The 24,598-nt window shown below is 43.3% G+C and overlaps 1 protein-coding gene across 4 annotated transcripts in view; it reads right to left on the minus strand.

Moving 5' to 3' along the window:
• Positions 1-2,389: 2,389 nt before the first annotated feature.
• nphp4 (nephronophthisis 4) overlaps positions 2,390-24,598 on the minus strand; it is a 143,148-nt gene continuing 120,939 nt past the window's right edge. For all 4 annotated transcript variants that reach the window (XM_068598078.1, XM_068598079.1, XM_068598077.1 and 1 more), the window contains 11 exons: positions 24,125-24,240; positions 22,514-22,737; positions 16,150-16,339; positions 15,433-15,516; positions 11,389-11,545; positions 10,679-10,755; positions 10,370-10,455; positions 8,577-8,748; positions 6,913-7,092; positions 5,298-5,441; positions 2,390-2,662 (listed from right to left, as the gene is read on the minus strand). In XM_068598078.1, coding sequence (XP_068454179.1) covers positions 2,522-2,662; positions 5,298-5,441; positions 6,913-7,092; positions 8,577-8,748; positions 10,370-10,455; positions 10,679-10,755; positions 11,389-11,545; positions 15,433-15,516; positions 16,150-16,339; positions 22,514-22,737; positions 24,125-24,240 — 1,571 coding nt within the window. In that variant the 3' untranslated portion in view covers positions 2,390-2,521. The remainder of the gene's footprint in view (positions 2,663-5,297; positions 5,442-6,912; positions 7,093-8,576; positions 8,749-10,369; positions 10,456-10,678; positions 10,756-11,388; positions 11,546-15,432; positions 15,517-16,149; positions 16,340-22,513; positions 22,738-24,124; positions 24,241-24,598) is intronic.

The following is a 24,598-nucleotide window of genomic DNA, read 5'->3' on the forward strand; positions in this document are numbered from 1 at the left end:
CTCTCCTCTCAGCTTGTGCGAGTGCGATCCAGGCCAGCGGTGTGCATGAGGAGGAGGAGGAGGAGGAGGAGGAGGGCTGGTTGCTAGGATGCATATTCCTCCAGTTACAAAGCTCTTTGATACCTGTGTCGCTCGCTCCTCTCATAGACATGCACCCACTCACATGGCTCAGGCAAGGCACTTAGACACACAGAAAAGACCACGCAAAGCAACACGCGATGTAGGCCGAGGTTTTATTCCCCCTCTCCAGAACCGGGAAACAACAGCCAGTCTCTCCAGCATAATACCGAGGCCGACTCTCCGCTGGGCAGCTAGACGGGAGCTGTCTAACCACACTAACGAGGTGAGCAGACAGCGGGAGCTGTTGTGGCGGATGTCTGTGCTCCCTCAGGAGGAACCGACAACAACCGGACCGCTACCGCTAATAAGGCGTCAGTGCTGCTCGGCCCCACGCTGGGAGAACAACCGTGAAGCTCACACTGAAGGCTGCCGCTCAGGCCGGGAGGCAAGGACGTTTGAACTCCACGCACACAGACGCACATATACAGACACACACACAGAGACACAGGCGCCTCGTCGGCCTCCAGACTGCTGCTGTCAGTGATGTCTTCCCTCCTGTTCGCGTTGGCTGTGAAGTGATGCGTTCGCTGCACGCCCGGAATTGTAAGAAATCAGAGGCCGAAGCCGCAGTCTCGGCCAAAAGTTCAGCGGAAAGCGGACATGAGGATGTGGGGACGGAGCCGGGGTTCCAGATCTCTGGAGGTTCAGTGGCTTCACCAGACAGTTAGAGAAACAGGCGCAGTTTGGTCTGGCGGAGTTGAGAGCGTGGACATCGTCCCACACAGTTAGGTAGCTTACCGAGCTGCAGCCGTGAAAAATAGCGTCATAAAAACGGCCCGTCGTCTGACCCGAGAAAATGATCTGTAGTGCTTCAAGTGCTGGGCCAGGTAGGAAGATGGATCGCCTCAGACTGACATTTCCTATGCATGTGTCATTTCTTTTTCTTCTTTTTTCGCTTCGTCAAACCTCCTTCACCCCCACTCGTTTTGTATTTCATTTCGTTTACCTTTTCTCATATCAATTGTGTTCTTCGTGTGCTTATAAATAGTTCATCCTACTTACAGGTGAACTTGTTTCGATATGTCATATTTGTAATGATGCGATGACGGTCATGAGATGTTTTTGAGTTCATTTTTTGTACAGTTTAAAAAAAACTAGCAAAAGAGAAAGAAAAGTGGCCACACATGATTTCGCCCCCTATTTCATGGTATTCAGCATTCAGAGTAGTAAAAGATCCCTTCAGTGCCAGTATGCGGTGTAATTACACATGGCATACAATTAATGTATCAAGACGACAACCTTTAAAGATCTGAAGCCTACCTTTAAGCCAACTGTACAAAGCTGCACGGAGCCTCTTCCAGCATGAGAAGCAGAACAGGCTCCACTGGTGACAAATTACTAAGTGAATAAAGCTTAATGTGTGTTTCTGTAAGCTGTTATCATATTTACATATACCAGAGGAGACAATGAGGCTTCTGCTTCAGACAAGGTAAAGATGAAGTGCATCCGGCTTGGTTGCCATCTTCTTTTTATTAGCCTTTGCTGCTGTGCCGAGGTTTATTTTGCAGACTGCATTCTAATGAGGCGGAGAGCGAGGAGGGAGGGGGGATTGTGTAACTGCGTTACATAACACAGTGTGCATGGCCTTCTCTGCCTCTCTTTATCTCAGACAGAGCGACCGGGAGCGAGCAGGAAGAAGAAGATGGAGGGGTTTTTTTTTCCGGGGTGCTGGTGTTAATGAGGGCGATTTGAAGAGGTGTGTGTGCCTCATATCTCATTAAGGCCCCGTTTCTAATAACGCCGCTGATGAGGATAAGTTGTTTGGGAGGCAAGGGGACTCAGAGAGCGGACCCCTGGCTTGTCTTAGATTAAAACTCAACCATCAAGTGGCATTCAAGTGGGTTTGCTGGGTAATTAAAGTCGATAAAATGTTATTGCTTTCACCCTCGGCCCACGTGGTCGGTCTGGGATAAAACGGCAGACATTTGCTGGACATTGCGAAAGAGGACAATTAGGATTCAGCCTTGACGCGTTTGTGCTGCTGTGCTGATTATGAAACCCCCCCCAAAAATATATAATAAAATATAATTCCTAATTTTCGCTTTTATACATAAATTAATATCTTAAATGTAGTTTCCTCTTTCCTGTGGTTAAAGTTAAGTAACCTAAAGGTGTGTGAGGAAGAGGCTTCGTCTGCCTGTTTTGCATACAATGCCTTTGATTTATGAAACTCATTGAGCTCATTCATCCATACAGTACCCAACACACACTATACACCGGGCTGAGAACACCACGTGATTACAAAAAACTACTTTATTCTTGTCGTAAATCTGAGAATACAAAATTGTGCACACTAACTTTACAGCTCATTTGAGGGTTTTTTTTTCCCAACGAAAATAAATTCAAAACACAGATCGGGCAACATAGTTTGTACTCGCTGTTGGAAACCGACGTCACCGGTTCAGTAGTAGTTGACTTTCACACAGAACGTCTCCTCCGTCTTCTCCTGCAGGTTGTTCACGTAGACCAGTATCTCCACTGAGCCGGGACTCTGGCTGGGGGCGAATCGCAGTCCAATGGTGTAGCTCTCTCCCCCGCTGATCTGAAACAGTGGAAGCAACAATGAGCATGTTCATGTTCATCTGAATGCTTCGCGAAGGCAAGTGATGCTTCCTTTCCTCTTCAGCTGTTAACTCTTAACTGATCTGTTGCACAAATTTAAACAAATTTGACCCAATTTGATATCACTTTGCAGTTATTATTTGGTTGAAAATATCAAATAGCTGATGATTTCAGAGGTAGGTAAGAAAAATACTAATTTAACACATCTTTCATGTTGTCTTTCCAGAGGAAAAACATGTTTCCTCTTTAACATGTACTCCCTACCTGCTGGCCTGAGAGCTCATCAAAATAAAAGTGCCTATAACACTAGATTCAAAATGATGTTAGAACACTTTGTTGTTGTATTAAATCGGAAAATACACATCAAATGAAGAAATACTAGTTGTTCCTTCCTGTTCTGTGGTCAAATGTCATTGTCTAGTCAGCCATGTCCTCTATTCCCTCAACACTCATATCCTATTGTTTGCTTCTCAAACAGTATTTGTCTCAGTGGTAAGAACAACGTTCTGAAGCAACAGTCCAACAGATGTGATGCCATTACTTACAAGACATTTAAAAACGTCTGTTAAACTTCACTCACTGCAGGCGAGGCCGCCTGCCACCACACGGTATGGTTTACAAAAATAATACAACACCAAAGTGGTGATGTGTTATTTGATTGCAATGTAATAGATATCCTGTCTGTGGTGTGAGAGCTGATCCCCAGCGTTGCTGTGTGTCCTCACCGTGGGTTTTAAACTGCCAGAGTAAACAAGGGAGAATTATTACTCTAATGTGTTCGTCTCAATTGCCGTCTCTTCATCCAGAGTGAAACTGTGATTATTCTTTTCCCTAAATAAAAGCACACCAAGCCTTATATTTACAATGTGTTTGTAGTCAAGGTAAAAAAAAAAAAAATTCTTTGTTTTGTTTTCTCAGTATTTCAATCGGACCAGAAATTGTCTCGTATTTTTTTTTGTAATAGCCAGCAATGGAAACATCGGTCAATTTGGGGGGGATTCATGCTGTAATTTTTCCCAAAAGCACAGCACTATTGATCTGTGCTCTGCTTTCCCTCCCGACAGCTGTTTTTATGATGGTGAGGTGGATCACAAAAGAGAGACGTGTCTCCACGTTTGCTTAATGCTGCGGGCAAAGTGAATTCTTTATAAGACACCTGGCTCCTCGCTGACAAGACGGAAAAAAACAATGGGCTGTTATTCCCTTTCCCCACCTTCTTCTGTCTAATTGATGCAACCTGGACAGCAGCAGCAAGACTCTTAAATAGTTTATGTGGAAACAGACTCCCTTTGGGTCTCATTCATTTATTTGTTAATCTAAAATGCTGGTTTTCCGTTCCATCACACCTCAGCCAATGGAAAGCAACGATGGCAGTGACTCCGGTGCTTCCTGTCTGCGTGTGAGTGAATGAGCTTTTAGAGACACTCGCTGAGGTAGACAACATAACAATAAAACCCCAGCAGTAATGACTTTGTTGTATTCCTCCTGTTTCGGGTCTGGAGGCAAACAAGGAAGCCGTTCACTTATCTCACAGCTGAGGAACGAGCGGCCAACACGAGAGGCCAGAACTCATCGCATGGCTTTTACTCACCTGTCAAGATGCCAGGAGAGACGGAAACATTCCTTCATATCAGTTGAAATGTTTCTTTTCCACACAAAAGCCTCACTTTTTTTATGTTGCCGCGCAGCCAGTTCATGATTTTGGCTGAGAGTGACTTTTGGGGCTGATACGTGGAGCAAATGTCTTTATTGGTGAAACAATTCAATATAAAATGTCTACTGTGTTCTGGCTGCACTGCAACGCCACCATAACTCTGTTGCTGTTCACCGTAAACAAGAGCTACAAATGTGTTTTTCAAGTCCATTTCCTTCCATTTTTACAATTGTTACGACAGTGATTGTGTGTTGGGCTTCTGAAACACAGTTGACCTACACTCAATGCTGTGCCCGAACACATCGTGTGTCGACACAGGCAGAGGATTGAAGCTTTTCACTGCTGCTCACGCTACACAGGCTGTGCGGACATTGTCACAAAAAACCTCGGGAAGTGTCAAAAAATGAATTTCAGTCAGTGAAAAGCCCAGTCACTGATAACAAATACAGCTTGTTCTGAGGCATGGTTGAAATATGGTAATATGTGAAATACTCCTAACAGTAGAAGGAATGAGTAATCAAGAATCCCAATTTAGTATCACAGCCGGATTTGAATTGTAAAGCCTGTAGCGCAATTTGTTAATTTACAATTATATGCCTGGCAGACACTTCAGCTTTCTGACATCACCACCACTGGTGTGAGCTTTGTGACACTAGCGACTGGACAATGCTGAAAGTGGCCTCAAATTCCAACTCAATCAAAACGGTTCCTATTTGAGTAGAAAACAACAACAACCTTGTTGACATCAATAGCCGCTATCTGCCCTGCAGTATTTAAACGTAATCAAATTAGGTTTGGTAAAACGTTTGCATTTCCATACTAATCAAAAGTGGTTCCTATCATCGGTCCGTAGGACTCGTCATTCCAGCCCTCGCCAACAAAGACGGGGTCTAGGTGGTAACTAAAGACGGTATTGACTTTGCGCTCTTTGAGAGTAGGAGGACTGCATCTCTTATCTCACCTGGAATTTCTCCTCTTTGAACTGGAGCAGGTCCGGATGGTCGGTGCGGAGCAGAAAGGAGCGGTGGCTGGTGTAGGGGTTGGTGTAGGTGATTTTCCTGGAGCTTCCACGGCCTCCACCGACCGGGACACACATTTCAAATGCCTGCACGCACACATACATACACACACAAACAAAAAAAACGCAGACAATTAGTGCCATAACTAATTTCACACTAAATGTAGATCAGATGACTATTTACACAAATTGAACCGCACAGACACACAGACACACAGACACACACACACACACACACACAGCTTGAGACACAAGTAAGACAAGTGCACATGATTCAAGATTAGAAAAATAATAACTAAATAAACTAAATTCTATGGATTAGACGGAGAGCAGCATGCATCCCTTAGGAGAGGAAAACATTTAGACACGTGGCTATAATGTGAATATAACGTTCAATATAGTCAGTCGGCTGGTTTAGACAGACAGACAGCAGTTGTAGGGGGGATTGTCTTCGAGTGCAGGACTGGGATCAGCTGTCCTTCGCCTTTCCTTGACAGTAGTCATAAATGCATTGGGGATATCCAGCTGACCCAGGAACCCACCAGGATGGTTCAATGAGCAGTGAATCTGACTTTGGAGTCACCAGCGGCTTTGAGTTACACAGACCTTGAAGGGAGCTGTTCATCATATCAATGTTCTTTGGAAGTGCAGAAGGAAAGCCGCAGTAAGAACTAGATCTCAAATCATGCTGGCAGCTTCCACATAAGAGCCCTCCACCGATGGAGCTTCACACTACCGTAACACTGTTGGACTCACGGTGGACGCTTGAAACAAAAAGGATCAAAACTAGAGATTGCTCACAATGCAACTTGTCTGCACACTTCTTTCTCACGCCACACGTTGACGGTATATCAGACGTGGACGTATTCCCCGTGACATCACCCATTAGGTTTGTGGACTACAGTTGTGGAGCATCGAGTTTGGCATTTTCGGCCGTCGCCAGTATGTTTTTGTGACCAGAAGTTCCTCGAGGGGGCGGAGCTAAATACATCAGCTGATTAACTTGGAAGACAAAAACACTGACGACAAGGTGAAAGGAATAAATTAAATTTTTGGTGACGGTTTACGCTGACAGTTTACTTACGAACTAGTTTGGAGCACGTTAGCATACAACTGGCATGTTACAGGTTACCTGGAAAGCCACAGTCGCTCGCCAGCAAGGTGCACAAACACGTCCTACTTAACCAAGCATCCAAGCACTTTGTACAGTAAAGTACACTCCAATTTATACGTAATGTCAAAGTGAGGAATGAGTTGCAACTTAGAGGCAGTGCAAGATCTGTAAAAGATCAAGAAATTGATCAAGGAGGACCTGAATTTAAAGGAAACTATTTTATAGTGTCGAGCACATCATTTGTGGCAGAGGCTGCGATAAGACGCTCTGTGATTGCAGTGCTCAAACCATTTGTACTTCAGGCAGACGGCCTGGCACCTGTCGCTGCAACAGTAAGGAAAGGAGTGACTCCAACAGCCTCAGCAACTGGAGAGTGATGGAGTCATAATAAAAACACACATATTGCCACTTTCAGCAGACGGTCAAAGAGAAAACCTCCGCTACCTTGGACAGCACAGGCCGGTGGACGTTGAGACAGAGCAGCCAGGCAGTGACCAGCCGCCGGTTATTCACATCCACCGCGTTCACGTACAAGAAGCGGCTTCCCGCTCGCCACGGTTGCAGCTTCAGCTGGAGCTCCTGCACCGCTGCTGGAGGCAAAACGAACACACCCTGTGGGTCCACCTAGAGAAGAGGAAAGGGTGAGTTTGGCCGACCGGTGCGGCGATTTGGATTGGTAGTGTTGTGAAAGTGGGGAAGAGATGATTCTGAGAAAATAGAGGCATTGACCAAGTGATAATAGAGCAGGATACAGTATGGAAGAGAAGATAGACACTTCATAAGAAGGGGAAAAGGACAGAATTAATGGAAAAATGTGGTTAACAGTCTTAGAGGAAAATAAAGGAGGTGTTCGGATCATACAAGAGAGGGTGAGAGAAAGGGCGAATGAGGTTTTGGGAAAAGAGAGGAGGCAGGCAAAGAAATGAGAGAAAGTAGAGGCAGAAAAGTGACAGAGAGACAGAAGGATGTGAGAATGAGATTCACTGTGTGGCTCCTTTTCAATCTGTTGAGAAAAGCAAAGCTATTCTCTGGCGGTGAGCTTTATCCGCTTTTATAAGACTCCTCCGATGCATTCCACAGTGAGCTAACCTGCCGAGAGTCAGATCAAAGCGCTCAGGCATACGGTGAAATCAAAAAAAAAGAAAAGAAAAAACTCTTTTAGTCTGAATCGCGTTTCTTCAGGGAGAGCACATTCGGGTCGTACTGTATGCATCCACGGTGACTGTGATAGTCCGTCACTTTTGTTTAGTTTTAAATGAGTGTAATGCCCTTTTCCTGCAACTCCGCATGAAAAGCGTCGTCAAACTCTCTCCTTTCTTTAACTCAGTTACAAAAATATCTTAAAATAGGACCCAACATACACCATACACCCATTGGACATTCATCGGATTGTGTTAAATTGTGCCCTGACAAATGATATGATTGCAGGAGCCAATAGAGAACCGACTGAAATGAAATGAAAAGACCCATTATGCTGTCAATCACCCACTTGTACATTTTTGATAATGACTTGAATCTTAACCTGAAGTTATTACAAAAGAGACTATTGATGTGCCATTGTTTCCTGCTGCTAAGAGAGAGCAATTTGCCTGAAATCCTTTTTGGATATTCGGGTTGAATATTGCAAAGACTGAAAGAAATATGTCAAGAACAAGTCTCAACTTGTCATTAGAGAAGTTAGATTCAAGGTACTATTTGAGCTTTTTTTTGTTGCCACTTGTTCCCTTTTTCTCTATATGTTCCTTTCCATTCGTGTGAGGTGTGTTTTGTCCCAGTTAAATCTGAACTAATATAGAAAGGGAAGGCAAAAGGGAATTGCGGCAATGCCTCATCTTAGATTAAACACAGGAATATGGATTAACAGAGAGGAGGTACTTTTGCTCTAAACACTGTTGGTTGCAAGCTCACTTGTCTAATTATGGGGACAATCGGACATGATCTGAAATGGTTTGAGAAGCTCACAAGATTACAGCTGGTTGAGGGTCTGATTGGATCTTCTTGGTTATTAGACATACATCAAAACACAAGCGGACAACAAGACCTTCTCAGACTCTAAATTTGGACCTGGCAGGACATAAGTGTTGAGTTGCTCTTGGAGATGTGTGTACCTTGATCTCCTGGGGGTGTGATGAGAAACATTTGACCTTGCGAACAGCCTGCTTCCCCCTCAGCACCACCGATTGACAGCTCTGCTGGCCAGTCACACAGCTGAGGTCCACCCGCTCCAGGAAATGCACGTAAAGCTGCCAGATCTGGGCGGGCGCTGCCATCCACTTATCACTACGGAGGAAATCATCATTAGAAACAATTAAGCTGAGGCCCCCCCGAGAGACACAGCAAGATCAGCACGAGGTCGGAGATGAGGAGGGCTGATCTACGGCTGTGCGAGCATTTAACAAAAAGCAGCAACAACATCATCATCATCGTCGTAATCACCCTCTCACCGCTGAGAAGAAGGGGATTTAGTCTCAGTGGCCCTGTCGCTGAATAAGCTGTGAGTGGGAGGCAATGCAGTCACCTACTCAGCCCGTGCTCTGTGACAATCGCACTAAAGGAGCATGTGGAGGTATTTGGAATGGAATTCAAGGGTTTGTGAAGACACAATATCACCTGTGTTGGATTGAAGCTGCTAATGAGCGATATTTTCAGATGATTTATACACGTTTTGGCTGCCATGCCACCAATGTTCACACTGGATTGCATTGGATTTTGTCGTAAGCCCTTATTTTACGGCAAATTCTTAATCCTTTAAAAAACATTTCCCTCAAAACAAGGCTGTTTTATTAACATAAAAAGACTCCCTGCATGTAGGTTGGTTTTGGTAATAGGATATAAAATATCAACACAAAAGGTCCTCCATTATTAGCTAATCTATTGGCCATGTCGAGGTGGCCATGTGTCATCAGCTACTTTTACTCGTCCTATTGTTTGAATTTGTATTGAGCTCACATGCTTCATATTCCTGAATAACTTTGTGTTCAATCTACTTCCTGCACACTATTTGACACACATCGCCTCGGGACAGGTTGTATTATTCCAGCACAGGAGGACTGGATGAGTACAGTGTTTAGGCATTTAATGAAGCTGCAAAGTGCAGTCTGCGACTTTTTTTAAATTAAAAATTACCTGTATTTTTAATATTGACTTAATTTTCTGTGCAGACTTGTGACTTTGATTGGGCAATCAATATATCTTATTATAAACAAATTAAAGATGCCCTGTAGAGTTTCTTACCACTAGTAGATTCACGCAATCACACACATACATGTGTTCGCTTGTGTGTACACGTGTGATTGTGCCTCTTTGTGTCTGTCCACGGCTTATCTCACGTTCTACAGCCGCAAACGACATCATATTTTGGTTGGCCAGTTGAAGCAGCGTGCTCAAGGAGTATCCACGCCGCTTGTTCCTGAATTTGAATGAAGTTTGTTTTATGACTGTTTCAATTGGAGGTTAACCACTTTTAGGTTGCATTAATTAAAATCACACAACACAGCACTCGTCGTTGCAGACACACCTGGCAGAGATCTACACTCTACTGAACACACTTCCCTAGTTGGGTTTAGGTTCTCTACTATAAAGGGAGTCAGTCCAAACTTAATCACAACCATTAAGGTTGAATGATGACTCCTAACTTTGAATTGGAGGCGAACATTGGCCCATCCTGTTAACACACCCACATCTAACATTGGTCTAATCTCTATTTGAGATTTGGAAGACGAGAGGACAGGTTCTGTAACTTCAGGCAGTCGGACCTCCAAACCTTCATCTTATTAGTTTGTAAATTCAAGACTGCGTGAGAAATGTAAGTAGTCCAAAGTAGAATGCTTCTTCAGGCTAAGATGTGTGTATGTGTGTGTTTGTGTTCACTGTGTATGCCTCAGCATCAAATAATACATACGTGAAAACCATCACAAAAAACATTTTTATGTTTGGACTGGGACTCCCTGGCACTTTCAAGTACACGTCCCGAGGCTCCCCTGGTGCCTAAACAGAATCAGAGGAAAGGAAGATTTGAAATCAGAGGGCTAAAGGAAGAAACAAAGAAACCCCACATTAGAACTCCTTCAAGCTTATGGTGTATCAAAACAACATGTCATTCTTGTGAGCTAGATGACGTGCTTTCCCCCTGAACAAGAAACACTCATATTATGCTCATATTTAAGTGTGGGACAGGAAAATGTAAGAAGTAATTATGTAATTCTCTCACAAGCATCCTTGTCTGGCAGATGATGTTAGGGTCGCTGCAGCGTACGGAAATGTGAGTCCTGACATCTGGGTCTCCAACTAGTTGACCCAAAAAAAAAGTTAGTATACAGATGGGAAATATGTGAACAGGACGTATCAAAGCAGTGAGAAGCAGCCAATGAATGCTGTGAGTTTTAAAAACACAGTCGATTGTAAGAACAAGTTGCATGTGATATACGTCATGCTTACATTACACATACATATGGGCATATGTGCTGTACAAGCTGTGCTATTTTTCTTAATATTATTTTTTTCTTGCTTTTCATTTCCTTTTCCATTTCCAGATGCCTCCCTGTTGATATCACCCTTTTTGCAATATAAATTGCATTTCATTGTAAGATTGTTTTTGTTGTTTTTGTAAAAAAAAACACAATAAAGTGAAGGCGGCATACATTATTCATTCCCATCCACCTTGTATACTGTAAATATATTTTTGCATTTATGCAGGAGTATGTGCACATCTACGGGTTCCTGCTCATCCTGGAGGGTAAGTCAGTGAACCCACTGATGATGTGTGCATGACACTAAGACTAAAAATTCAATCGTATGCAAATAAATAAGATCCCACACATGTTACACAAAACTATCAAAGCGAGACTCAGGGATTAAGAGTGGAAGATGAGGGACTGGAATCAATGGCTGATGGGAGATAGGTGTGGTAGCCTGCAGCACCTGTGGGGTCATTCCAGGGCGGCAGGCGGATGGCTTTCTTGAGGAAGCAGAGCTCGGGATGGTAGAGCCGGAACGTCTGGTCAACAACGTGAGGTGTCGGCTCCACGTTCACCTGGAAGATGGCTATCGGCTTGCCGTCTTCTGCTTTGAACGTGACCTGTGGAGGGAAGGCCAAAAGTCAGCCGCATGCCATCTCCCTGCAATGGAACAGCATTTACATCTTTACGGGTGTAAAGAGGCAGATAAGTACGTCTTATTAGAACTTGGTTGTTATTTTTGTGTCTTTTTTTTTCATATTTAGCTGTCAACACTGTAACTACAAAGTCAACAAATATTGAGCAGTCAGACAATGTTTTACTAGGTTATTGAAACCATGTTGTGACCCCTTAAAAGCCCTCTATGTACTTGTGACCCCCTGTCAAAGATTCTGTGCGCTAATGTTACGTTCACACGCTTTTGATGTGAACGTAGCATTACTCTGTTCATAAAGATGGATTTTTCTTTCTCAGCTGTTAAAAAGGTTTGGGGAAAGGATGCAATATAGAAAGAAAGATAAGCTAAGTTAAGAGAAAAGTTTAAAGATAGACATTTTGTGCAACAGAACTACGTGTGTATATATATATGTTCCACCCTTAGATTTTTATCTACATTGAGCCAAACCACCGTGTGTGCAGGTTGACCACCTGAAATGTTGGCCATAACTTCCTCAGCTACAGAAAGTTCAAGGTGACCTGGTGAATGTTCACTGTGAATTAGGTTACCATCGTGATTTCCTCTTCCAATTAAATTTGACTTGTTTTTTAGTTCACCCGTGTGCTCAAACAACACTGGTCCTCTGTCATTAGACATTGACAGAATACATTCACATTCTTTGAGTCTCTACAGAACTGCTGTTTTCCTCCCAAAAGCAGTGCAGCTCCAAACAACCCATACAGCTTTTTAAAAAGCAGACTTTGTGAAGTTTTATTAAAAAATCCACCAGAGAGTATGATGAGGATGCCGCACGCTGTACACTAGAATAAAGAAGTTGGCTTCAATCCGACTGCTGTATCCCCTACAGACCTGCTGAATGTGCTTTGAAGTTTACTTTGCATTAAAACAGCCCTCAAGAGAACAGGAACGTGTTCACACATATGAACTTATCACTTATGGTTACATATGATAGCTGGTGCATGTAATGCATAGAAACATATGCAAACACATTGGAATTACTAACATTTAGGCATATCAACGTGTTTTACACCATCTTAAAATAGTGTTTGCTGGCTTGATTTATATGACATAAAGCTATACGTAGCAAGAGACAAGTTTAGGGATTATGGATTATGTGGAACTGAATTGCAGGATATGCATTACTTAAAAAATTGCCAGATTACATACTATAGTACAGAGAGTGTTTTATTGATTATTCAAATAATACCTTAGTATTTTTTGATATTTAGATAAGTTTGCAATGTGGCAATGTCAGTCGGCCAGTAAGTCTGTGTGTTCGACCTTTTTTGGCAATATTTACTGCCTATATTCACAATCCCAAGAGGATAATTTATAATTATAGACCTTATGTCCTGACCTGTCAGGTTAGAATTTACTAATCTAAAACCTAAGTCAAAGACAAACTTACCTGGAGATTTCATGGACTGATTCACGTGAAATTTGCAGTGAATATGCATATCTCCAGTCAATGACGGACAGACTGGCCATCTGGAGCAGTTTTTGTGGTGGTGCTGAATTTCCCACTTGCCAACATCAAGCCAGAATTCGCACTTGTCCCCAAAAATAATTGACACATTGCCAAGAAATGCATTTATCGCATTAATGATCCCCAGAGGATACAACGTTTATCGTCTTGCAATGTTTGGTCCAAGTCTGAAATGGTGACAATCATTGTGTTTGTTCTGACCAACACTTTGCTATTGTGAGGTTCAATGAAGAAGCTGCAGTGTTTATATGACAGATTATGTAATGTTGCAAACCAACGAGGTGTTTATCTCAATAACATAAATAACAATGACTGATTTCAGGAGGCTTTCAAGGGGGGAGATTTCTCAACATGATTCAGAATACTTGAACGTTTGAAAGTAAAGCTAGGGGCCCGCAACATCATGAAAATACTGCAATCAATAAACATGTTATGTGAGAATGATTCTTCGATGTGGAAGAGCTTTGAACTGAACCCCATAAAACACTTTTGGGATGAATTGGAACACTGAGTGTGAGCGAGGAACCTACTGCCCAACATCAATGGCTGACCTCACCAATACAGTCACGGCTGAATGGGAGCAAACACCTGCAGTCAGGGTCCAAAATCTTGTGGAAAGCCTTTCCAGAGAAGTGCAGGCTGTTATAGCAGAAGATTCATGCTGATTAACAACCTGTGGGTGTCGACATGCTGTAAACTGCAGTTTATTATTGCACATAAAATGGAAATGTGTGCAATTGATTCTTACATTGATCTATACAAGTAAATGTATGCAAAGCCATACAAAAATAGTTCCGAGTATTGAAGAGGACCTTCATTACAACTGCGTATAAAATTGAAATGTCTAGTCATGAGTGATAGACTATTATTTAAACTATAAAAAGTTGACTTTCCATGTTTCGGTCACCAATTCACAAACGTAGAAGTTGATCCCTGCCAAACAGCAGCTGTCCAAACCGTTGATGCCCATGCTGACCTGCAATAGTGGCCAATATCTGGCTCTGCTGATGTGTGCTGACTGACAGCGGTGCCAAAGCTGGCATCCTGACAGCTCTGCTGTTGGGGCTTGTCAGTTTTAGCGGGACACAGATTTGATCCAGACCCAACCTCTTTGACCTCTTGACAGGATTTTTGCTCAGAGCAGCAGTGCTGACACTGGCACACAAACACACAAAAAACACACACACACACACACGTACCCTAGACAGACACACACATACACACACACACACACACACAGACACACCCTAGGCAGGCAGACGCACACACTCTAGGCGGACACGCGCACAAACTTGGCAGACTGGCAAATATTTCATCACCCCGTGCAATGGAGGAGCTTTAGGGTGCTGTACTCTACTCGAACAACAGGAATATTGTGAGGTACAGGTCAGTGAACGGTGATGATACCCTCTTTTTTTTGCAGCATAACTTACGTCAGAAGAGACAGGGCATTGCAATTTCAACGGTTTCGCAAGGAGCAGAAGTTAATTTCTGTGACAGCTGCAGCATGCAGGGGCTGCAGACGAGCGCGTTACATCACAGGGAGATGCAGAGCACATCGTCTTATCTGTAGTTTATCCCAACAAGCACATTGACATTGTTTCTCCCTCCTCTAAACTTCTTGATATTATAAATGGTTGAATAAGTGCATCCAATGGGAGACTAACTTCAGAGTATTACTATTCATGCACGGTTCATTTAAAGTAGATTAGCCAGACTTGTCAAGCTGTCCTCCAATCGGAGATAGTTTAACCCTCCAGCCAGACATTTGCCAGTTGGAGAAGATAAACAATGTTCAGGAAGATAAAAGGGATTTCCAGCATATAATTTTGCCTGACAATCTTGTCTGGCTAGTGTAACTTTTTTAAGTAGTTGACACTTCAAAGTGTTCTTTGTGTCTGCGCTGCGACTGTGTAGGAGAAGAGAGGATGGAGGAGGCGGTGCACTGCCACTCCGCAGAGACTTGCCTCGGTGTGTGTGTGTCTGTGTGTGTGTGTGTACACTGCATGTTGTTAGATTTAGGGATGTACCAGGAAGTTAACCCAAATAAATTCCAGATCCAAAGCTTCATACTAGTTAAGCTGGCTTTGTCTTCCTCTACGACAACAATCAATGTCAATATGCGAAGATACTAACAATCTTTCAAATGGACTATGTTAAAGCTCTTATCATGGCAGAAACATGATGAACATCCACCTCACATCTCAAATCCATAGCTTAGTATAATTCCAGCCTGGAGGCAAGCAACCGAGGGATTGAGAAGCAGGCGACTACAGAAAGAGATAAGAAAGGTCCAAATAATACACAGAAAATATTGTCCAAAGCATCAGGGGCACTCTCTGTACCTTAATGGTCTTGGCAGCAACAATGTTGGACAGATTCTTCTTGGCCGCCTGGGAACCTTTGCCGGTCGGTTGAAAACTTGGTCCCTGTGAGGATTTGATAAGGAAACAAAATAGTAATCAACATTGATCATCTATCAACAAAAAAGAGCAAATGGCCTCAAAGAAAATATCACATGTGCACATCAGGCAAGAAAAACTGTAAAAGATCACAAAAAGCAGAAAAGAGCCAAAGGGTGGTGGGAAAAAAAAGCCTCTTTAGGAGATAAGAATATGTAAACATTCCCTCTGGCACCAAATTAACTACGGAGCCTTAGTTGCCATTACATGTGTATAACTCGCCTCTGGGATAGATCAGTAATGTTTAACAACGCTTAAGAAGTGGTGACATTTACATCGATGAAATTTCCACTTTCCCTGCTCGACCCCGTATTCCCTCGTTGCTCTCACACATTCGGACCACCCAATCCCGATCAATTAAAAAAAGATATCCCTTCAACTGGAACCAATAAATTGATTTGGATGAGGGAGATCTGACATTTTGTGCTGATGGAAATATGCAGTGACTGGACAAATCCAAGCATAATATCCGACCGCTAGAAATACAATCTTGTGTGTCGCAACGTGCAAAATGTAGCGTTTCTCAAACAGGTTGTTTTTTTTTATAAGCTGACCATTCCTAACCGTTCCATCGGCATCGACCGCCGGTCCCCACTGTACCTGAAGGGCCATGGTGTGGTCGCAGAGGAAACTCTGGTACTTCAGCGGAATGTGGATGCTCTCCTTGGGCCGAAGGTAAACCCGAGGACCCGGAGCGCCTTCCTCCGAGCGGAACATGTTCTCCACTTGCGGGGTTAGGGTTTTGGCTCGTGCTTTGAAGTAACGCCACTCCTCTGTATTAGTGATGGCGCTGGATGGAAAGATTAAAGGACATGAGTGAGATAAAAGCGGCTCCTGTATGTGTTAAGGGATCTATACGAGATCAGAGATTGAATAGTCTCACTACCAGGAACAAAAGTCTCAACTGAACATTGGGCATGACGTTCTACAGTACGCTACGATGGACCCAAACGGAACAACGACATACTGTGCTGTCGCTGCACGTACTGTTAGAGTCCTCACGGAGGTTTGCCGAAACACACTGATTGCGGTGGTAAAGAAAATGCCACGGGATTAAAGTCTGTTGGTATCGACACGAAATGAATGTACTCAGTTCATTTGCATGACAATATTTTCCATGGGAAAAGGTCATGTCTGAGTGTCCACACATGAAAATCATCAGTGGAGTCTGAATTTGCTCAGTGAATTCAATTTGATTTTTTTTTTTTTTTGGTGCGCAAAGGGAATTTTGGCCTGTGAGAAGGTCAGAGGGTCATCAAGCGTGTTATCTCCAAGCCGGCTCTGAGATCGTGACCCTGAGGATATCATCTGATGTGTTTTTATCAGACTTGATAAAGCGTCTCCAGATATTTTCAACGGCTGTAAACTCCCTATGACAAGCAAACTGATCTTCATGGGCACAATCAGTGAAATGCCTTTTACTGTTAAACATTACCTTATGCTGTGCATTAATGAGAGACTGTAAAACATGCATATACACGTCAGGGGTGCAAAGAGTTGACAAGATATTAAACCAAAAACCTTTTAGTGACTTCAATATGCAAATAAAGCCTTTCGGAGTGTTTTTACATTAGAATACGACGAGAAAACAACATTTTGTTTTGATAAACAAATGCTTCTATCTGCATTTTGAATCTTTCAATCACAACGTCCAACAACGGGCAAAATATGGGCCACAGGATAAGATGTCACTCGTAGCCAAGTTTACATGATGCGACTTTCAAAGTCGTCAGATGGCTGTACTGTTCACACACGTTCCATCTTAAATTAAAGAGGCTTGAAGTCGTTGTAGTTTTCTCACAACATCACTAGCCGGCTAGAAATCTTGGAAGCCTCTGATCTTGGGCTTTTGTCAGGAAGCTGGAAAATGTTTTGCCGAGTGTAAAATTGATGTTGAAGTCAAGCAGTGTGAACTATAGGCGTAGGTTAAAGTATTAATACATGCGCATTAAATAAACTTAAAAGTACCAACAGTAAAAAGTAATCATTACACAGAATTTCCATTCCAGAAAATATATATTTTGGATTATAATTATTGATGCATTGTGTTCATCCTTTTAATGTTGCAGGGGTAAATGTGAAGCAAAGTTAAATGCATATACATATATTATATTTTACTTTCCATACTACTGCAAAGCTTATGCATTTCCCCCCTGGTATAAAAATGTAAGCCATACTAGCCATACTCACTATTGTGAATTACTTATTGATTATATTTTTTATTATTAACCAGGGGGCGATGAGTAATGTCAAAGATGCAAAAGATACAAACACCAGAGCAACAATAATGCATTTACAAAGATGTGCTGAGCTGGAGTCGGCTAGTAGAATCTCAAGCTGAAAACCTGCAATAACTGACAGCGGAAACAAGTTGTGAGCTCAAATATTTTCCTTTTAAACGAGGCAAACATTCAGCACTTACAGAGCAACCTCATAATTTACTTGTTGTCATGGTTCTGGCCACCTTCAGAATGCAATTCCAGTATTTATTCTGTTCGCTCTGTCCTTTGTCTCCACTGAATCCTGAGGAAAATCTCGGGCTCTTTCGATGCTAAATGCCGCCCCCCGCCTGGCAGGTATACAATGGGTTATTAGAGTTTTTCGCTGAAAAGTGCTGCCTGCTATGGCTTGTGATGTTGATATTGGGATGTGAGAATAAACCCAAACAGTGAAGTTGTGGGTCTGACAATCAGCCGAATTTTGATGGTTATTCGAATATAAAATAATAGATTTTTCTCTTTGAGAAAAAGAATGTTTGAGTGGGTGAATGTCCTTTACATTTGACGCAAGGGGACCACGGGAAAACATAAATATTCCGCACATACCAGATTTAATCTCTCCGAGGGATCGAGCAATGCATCTAAAACAATACAAGTACCTTTAGAGCAGATACACACTTCAGATTTCCCAGTTGGACAAACTAAAACTGGCAATGTAAAGCTCACTGTAGAGCCAACAATCGAAGTGAGCTAATTCCACGGTCGAGCGGCCAACACGCAGAACGCAATACTTCACTTTGATTATCGCCGGCAGCTTTCATAAAAGTGCACGGAGGTCAGCGAAAGCCCCCCCTCCAGTCCACAACAAATGGATTTCCAGGGAGAGAGCAACAGAAACAGATAAGACGCTCTGGCAAAGGGAGGTCTCATCTCCAGCCCTTTCCTCTTTTTTCTTTGAATGCAAACATTTCACGCACAAATGCATAAAGGGAAGTACTGCTTTAAACTTCAAAGGTTCTAACCCATAGGCAGGGAGAGGGGGGATTTCTTTCAATAGGAGCGCGAGAGTTTATGAATTTCTCAGAGCCACACCTCACTAACATTAGGGCAATATGCAACAGTCAATTTCATGCAACTCATTTGGAGATTCACCCCCCCCCCCCGCTGTGCACTTGGAATAAAAGTGTTTCGCCTGTGGCTCACCACGACAACAAAGAGGGTGTGTGTGCGTGTGTGTGTTTCACCTGAGAGTTCATCAAAATAAATATATGGGTTGATTCATTTTCAACAAAATAAAAGTAAAATGAAGTATAGGAGGTGAAGAGAACAAACAGGCTGAGACAAACTCAGGAAAAAACAGAGAAGGAACAAAATGAAGATGATTAAAAGAATATCAAGCGAGAGACTTGAGTGAGTGTGGAGTTGAGAAAGCACAGTGAAAGACCGATAACGAGAAGGGGAAATAATGAGAGGAGGAGAAGGAGAAAGAGAAGAAGAAGAAGAAGAAGAAGAAGAAGAAGAAGAAGAAGAAGAAGAAGAAGAAGAAGAAGCAGGGAGAGGAGCTGTAGTCTGCTGTCACTCTGCTAGCCAGCAGTCATGGCTCACACTTGGCTCTGCGAGGCCAACAGTGAAAGGTAGCCATGGAAAATGGATGGCAACAGGTAGAAAACGTGTCCTCCACTTCAAGAGGGGCCTTTGGGCTCTAAACAGACATCAAAGCTACAGCGGCCCGAGCCTCGCTCCACGCCCTCCCCCCCTTCAAAGCCCGCTGCTGGGTCCAGGGTTGAGGGTCAGCCTTTTTCCTCCGTTTGTTTCTCTAGAACAAAGCGCCAACCCAAGGCCTTGCTGCTCCTCTGAAGGAAGCTGCTCATCAAATATTGGTTGAAATATTGACAGGGAAGTAAAAGCGGAGCAGCCTCGGCGCGCTGACCGAGCTGTGGTTCAGGCGGTCCGGGATAACAGAGGTGCACTGCCAGTTTTGTTGTTTGTGTACATATTCGTAAGCCCCTTCAAAGACTTGGCAGGTTCGTGTGGAAACATATTTCATGTTGCCACAAGTGCAGCTCAGAAATATTGTACATCTCAAAAAATGTCTCGTGTGGCAGAGACATAGAATGTGCTGTAACTCTGTTTTGTTGTTCATTCTGTACACATGCCATGTATTGTACCTATTGTACGTCCATCCTGGGAGAGGGATCCTCCTCTGTTGCTCTTGCTCGGGTTTCTTCCCTTTTTGCTCGCTGTTAAAGTTTCTTTTGCGGGGGTTCTGAACTGATGTGAGGGTCCTGGGACAGAGCATGAGAGGCACATTTGTAATTTGTGGATTTGGGCCATACAAAATAAATAAAATAAACTTTAATAGATGAGGGCTGAATAGTGGGCATTCAGATTCCAGCTTCCTTTTCCCGGGAAACAACCCTGTGGCAACAAAGGATTTGCAGTGTGTGTGTTGAGGGCCAGCAGACTGTGTTGTTTGGACTGAAACAACAACAAAAAAGTCACTAAAGCCCAATCTTGAAACACATCACTATCAGAAAACAATACATACGGTGGATTATTTAAAAATAAGTGCGCAGGGCAGCACTTAAGTTAAGTCATTTTCGGATCACTATTGGCCCGTTCGAACTGCAGGTATAAGTGCTTGCAGTGGTGTCTGTCGGGGCGGCATGACCCGTTGCTTGTTGGTTGTAACGCAGCATTACTGCATGCACAGCTTGTCCGGGGGTCCCTTACGATACAGCCGCCAGGTGTGCAGTAGATTGAGTAGACAGTTCTCGAGATATGCGAAGGACAGACAGAGATTCCTTACTTTGTGGTTGGGTTCATCTCTGATACAGACCTAGTTAATAATGACATTATTACATGTTCCTTCTATCATAACTCCTCATCGTTTCAATGGAGATCACAGCCACATACATAATAACGTCGCTCTTTCTTAATAAAACACACACCACAGTGTCGTAAAATGCAAGAAGCGTTCAGGGCGGTGCTGTGTTCAGTGACCTTTCTCAACCGGATAGCGTGACCTGAATTTGACTCTTGATAGCCACAGCACTGTGTTCGAAAAATCATCGAATGCAGAAGAGTCCTTGCCAATTTACACATTTCTGCCTCTTGGTGGAGGTGGCAGACGGTTCGGTGTCACACCGCCTCATCAGGAAATATATAAATAAACTAACAGGGCGCTAAGCCGGAGAGAGGACAGATGCAGGGATTGATGACTCTCAATTAGACCTGGTAGGCCCGGTGGCCGGGCTAATGCCATAATGATTCATCCATGGCGCACTCCAGCCTTTGTTGATCAACGTGATGTATGTTAATCCAAAACTCAGGCATGAGCAGAATCCATAACAAAAGATTCCGCGCTGGGGGATTAACAACAACGACGCAAACTGAAGGAAACAAACACGGCACGGATAGCATGAACGGGTGGAAATATCAGCCATAATGGCTTCTATTTGCGGATTAAAGGGGGTCATTTAGCATCTCACCAGCTTTATGTCTGCATCTGTGTCAAGGACAACTGAGTGTGTGTTGCCGGAGGAGCTTGATCGTAGCAAAACGTGCAAAATGTGTTTGGTAATGTTGCCGCTATTTGCACTTTTGAGTGACGAACAATCTATTTAGTTTATTAATGAATAAAAATAGTCTGGGAGCAAAATGTGAATCTGTAAGGCGCACACACACAAAACCAAGTCTTAAATTAGAAAATTCAATGGCTAATTAATGCACACATGAAAGGTAAACAAGATGCGTCTTCCCAATTTCAAGCTTTAAACAGGCACCCACCCACCCAGTGACACACTGACACACACACACACACACACACACACACACACACACACACACACACACACACACACACACACACAGTCATGCAAACTTCCTCTTGATTGTTCTTGTGTTGGTGTGGATGATGGGATTTTATAATCAATTTTACAAAGCAGTGTTGCTTGTATCACATTATGGGAGGCGATCCATAATTTACTTCAGCATCACCATCCCTGTTAGAACCTGTTTATGTTCTCATATTGTTTATTGATGACCTAATAATAGCAACATTGAGGGATGAATCAGCATTATGAATAAGCATTTATGACACACAGCACTATGAGCACCATGTTTTATGACCCTCCGGTTTACCTTTTGTGAGAGGCAGTCTTGGTTTGGTGAGGCCTCCCATAATGAGAGTTATGAGTTAATATGAGCGAAATAAACTCCAAAATAGGATGCCACTCTTGACTTGTCATACCAGTAGCATTAGTAGGTGTGGAGAGTCATCTGTTTTACTTCTTCTTCTTGTGTCGGTGATGGATATCCGGTTTAATGTTGCTTTACTGCCCTCTACTGTTAAGTCGTTTGTATTCACAGTATCAGCAACCCTTGATGCCGAGACCAGTGGTGCACAGGGGACAGGGAGGGAGCGAAAGCATCTCTTCAAAGAACAAAGTTCTGGTTTAATTATGTCTCACGTTGGGGAGAGTCATGTGCGAGGATCCTCATACTTTCCTAAAGCAAGATCCATCTCTAGAGTCGCTGAGTCACCTTTAGAGACGCGATCGGAGCGCGTGAACACGATTTCACGGTGGCAATGTAAAACACGTACAGCACAGAAACACATACTCACAGTTGGGGTGTGAGACTCGTGACACACCTTTAACTGACAACGTTCCTCCTTGCGAGTGTCAAATATTAAAACACATAGTTAAGGGTGGGATGCCAGTCTGACACCACCAGAGTCTCACCTGAGCTCAGGGTCATCACTGTGAATGGAGACCGTCTGAGGTACGTTGAAGGGATTTTTAAGGACAAACTCCATGTACTCAGCCGAGCCCAGGTTGGCGTAGAGCAGGTGCTGGGTGGTGATGGCCTGGCTCAGCATGTTGGCGATGCCCTCGGCCTTGTTGTGCCTTTCGCTGGGTTTAAGATGATAAAGTTGTCCGGCCAACAGGGGTTCCTTTGTCCAACCCTAACGTCAAAGAACAATGGCAAATACTGAAAAAGACTTAGAGCAACACCTGGCGACACATGTGAAATTGAAAACATGATAACTCAATATCTCTACTGTATACAAGCATTGATGTCAGTTTACAGATCAACTTCCTGGTTTCATATGGACCGACCATACTAGACGTAATTTGCACACCGATTTCTTGTGATGGAGATTTTGAAAAACACTTTCGGTGTGCTCACACTGGGTTTCACCTCATAAGGATGTGGTTTAGATAATCTGATTAAACTGTTGGACAGTTTGAAACCTTCTGACATCTTGGTCACGATGTTGCCATGTTCCCACATCTCACCCATTACTTTACTGCTATTTAAAGGCACACAATAACATATGATCAATACATCCATGGCTACAGTGTGATTACATGTTATAGTTGAAACATGGTGTTGTTGGAATCAATACTACGCAAACAGGTCAGCTTAATGTTAAAACGTTTTCTTCATGGCCAAGTGTTTAAAATTAAATGACCTTAAAGACAATTCCATTTCTCAATGGCTGGTCCAAAAAGAAAAAAATCCATCACCGACTGAGTGCAGGTGTTTTGAAAGAAATCCATATTATATACAGTATTTTTCTAATATCAGAAAATGTCAGCTTCATTCAAACCCATTAAATAATATAAAGGTTGCAATAAATAGCACGATGCCAGAGATTCTGGCCAATAGATACACTTGTCTTAAAGATGCATGTAAAACCTCAAATAGAGTTTCGAAATCAGGTTAGCAGAGCTAAGGGTGTGACAAAAAAAAAATACTGAGGTTTTCCACAGGTCTGGTGCACTGAAATTATGCCGGTAATGAATCTGGACCAAATTAGGCCGTGGCTATTAGCCCAGAAAAGTCAAATCCAAATTGAATTACAAAGCAACTCTTACAATCGTGTTCCTGTGCGAGGGGGACTTACTAATATTCCACATAGTATTGGCTGTGCTGCGGGTGCTTACCACAGGAAATGTAATGTGTAAAATGTCTCAGACAGACATGCACCACAGCTAAAATCACATTTAGCATGTGCACCCATGGGTGAAAGTACAAGATGTGCCTTCGCTTAGAAGAACAATTAACACCTTTTTATACAGTCACTAAAACACAGAGGGTAGAAGGGCACATCGCCACGAGAATTGTAAAACACAGGCGAGCTGTCTGTGAGACGCTCCACGCCTCTACGAAAGCTCCCTCGTATCGTGTTGGAGCCAGAAGGAAAGCTGCTTCTCTGCCTCTGTTGTCCATTTGAGATTCAAGGGAAGGAGGCACACGGCGACCGACCATTGCGGCCCCGCTTTACAGAAGCAGGCAGCGGCTATTATCGTCTCGCCATTGGCTCAAGTGCCAACGTTTGTCCTCACCGTGACCTTAGCCTCCTCCTTGCTCTCCCGCCGATGCACAGCGGCCATGCAGTTGAGCTTGCGGCGCCCGCCGTCGGGCTCGTTTAGGTTGCACGCGCCGTCCATTTCCAGCCTCGCTGTGAAGGAGAAACAGACCGCAATCATGAATATATTTACTGAACATAGTGGAATCTAATCTCCTCGCCATTTTGACCATATGTTCTGAAAACCTCTCCAAATGTCCAAGGGAGAGAGGCGCTGACAGATTAAAGTATTGTTGGAGCACAAGAAACAACAGCTTGTACACAGACAACAGTCCAGTTGAACAACTGGCACCACTACAACTGGGCCAGAGCCCTCACTGCTGGGTAAACAGACTCTCTTCTCCCGAATTATCTTTCACCTCCATGGCGATTTACCCTTTACAAGCACCAAAATGATTAATTAAAAAACTTGATTCATTTGCGGTACCAGTCACCAAATAATCCATCCTCA

Source organism: Clinocottus analis, unplaced genomic scaffold (assembly GCF_023055335.1).
Source record: "Clinocottus analis isolate CAN_PGR_092001 unplaced genomic scaffold, fCliAna1.0.p SCAF_4, whole genome shotgun sequence".
Taxonomy (NCBI): Eukaryota; Metazoa; Chordata; class Actinopteri; order Perciformes; family Cottidae; genus Clinocottus; species Clinocottus analis.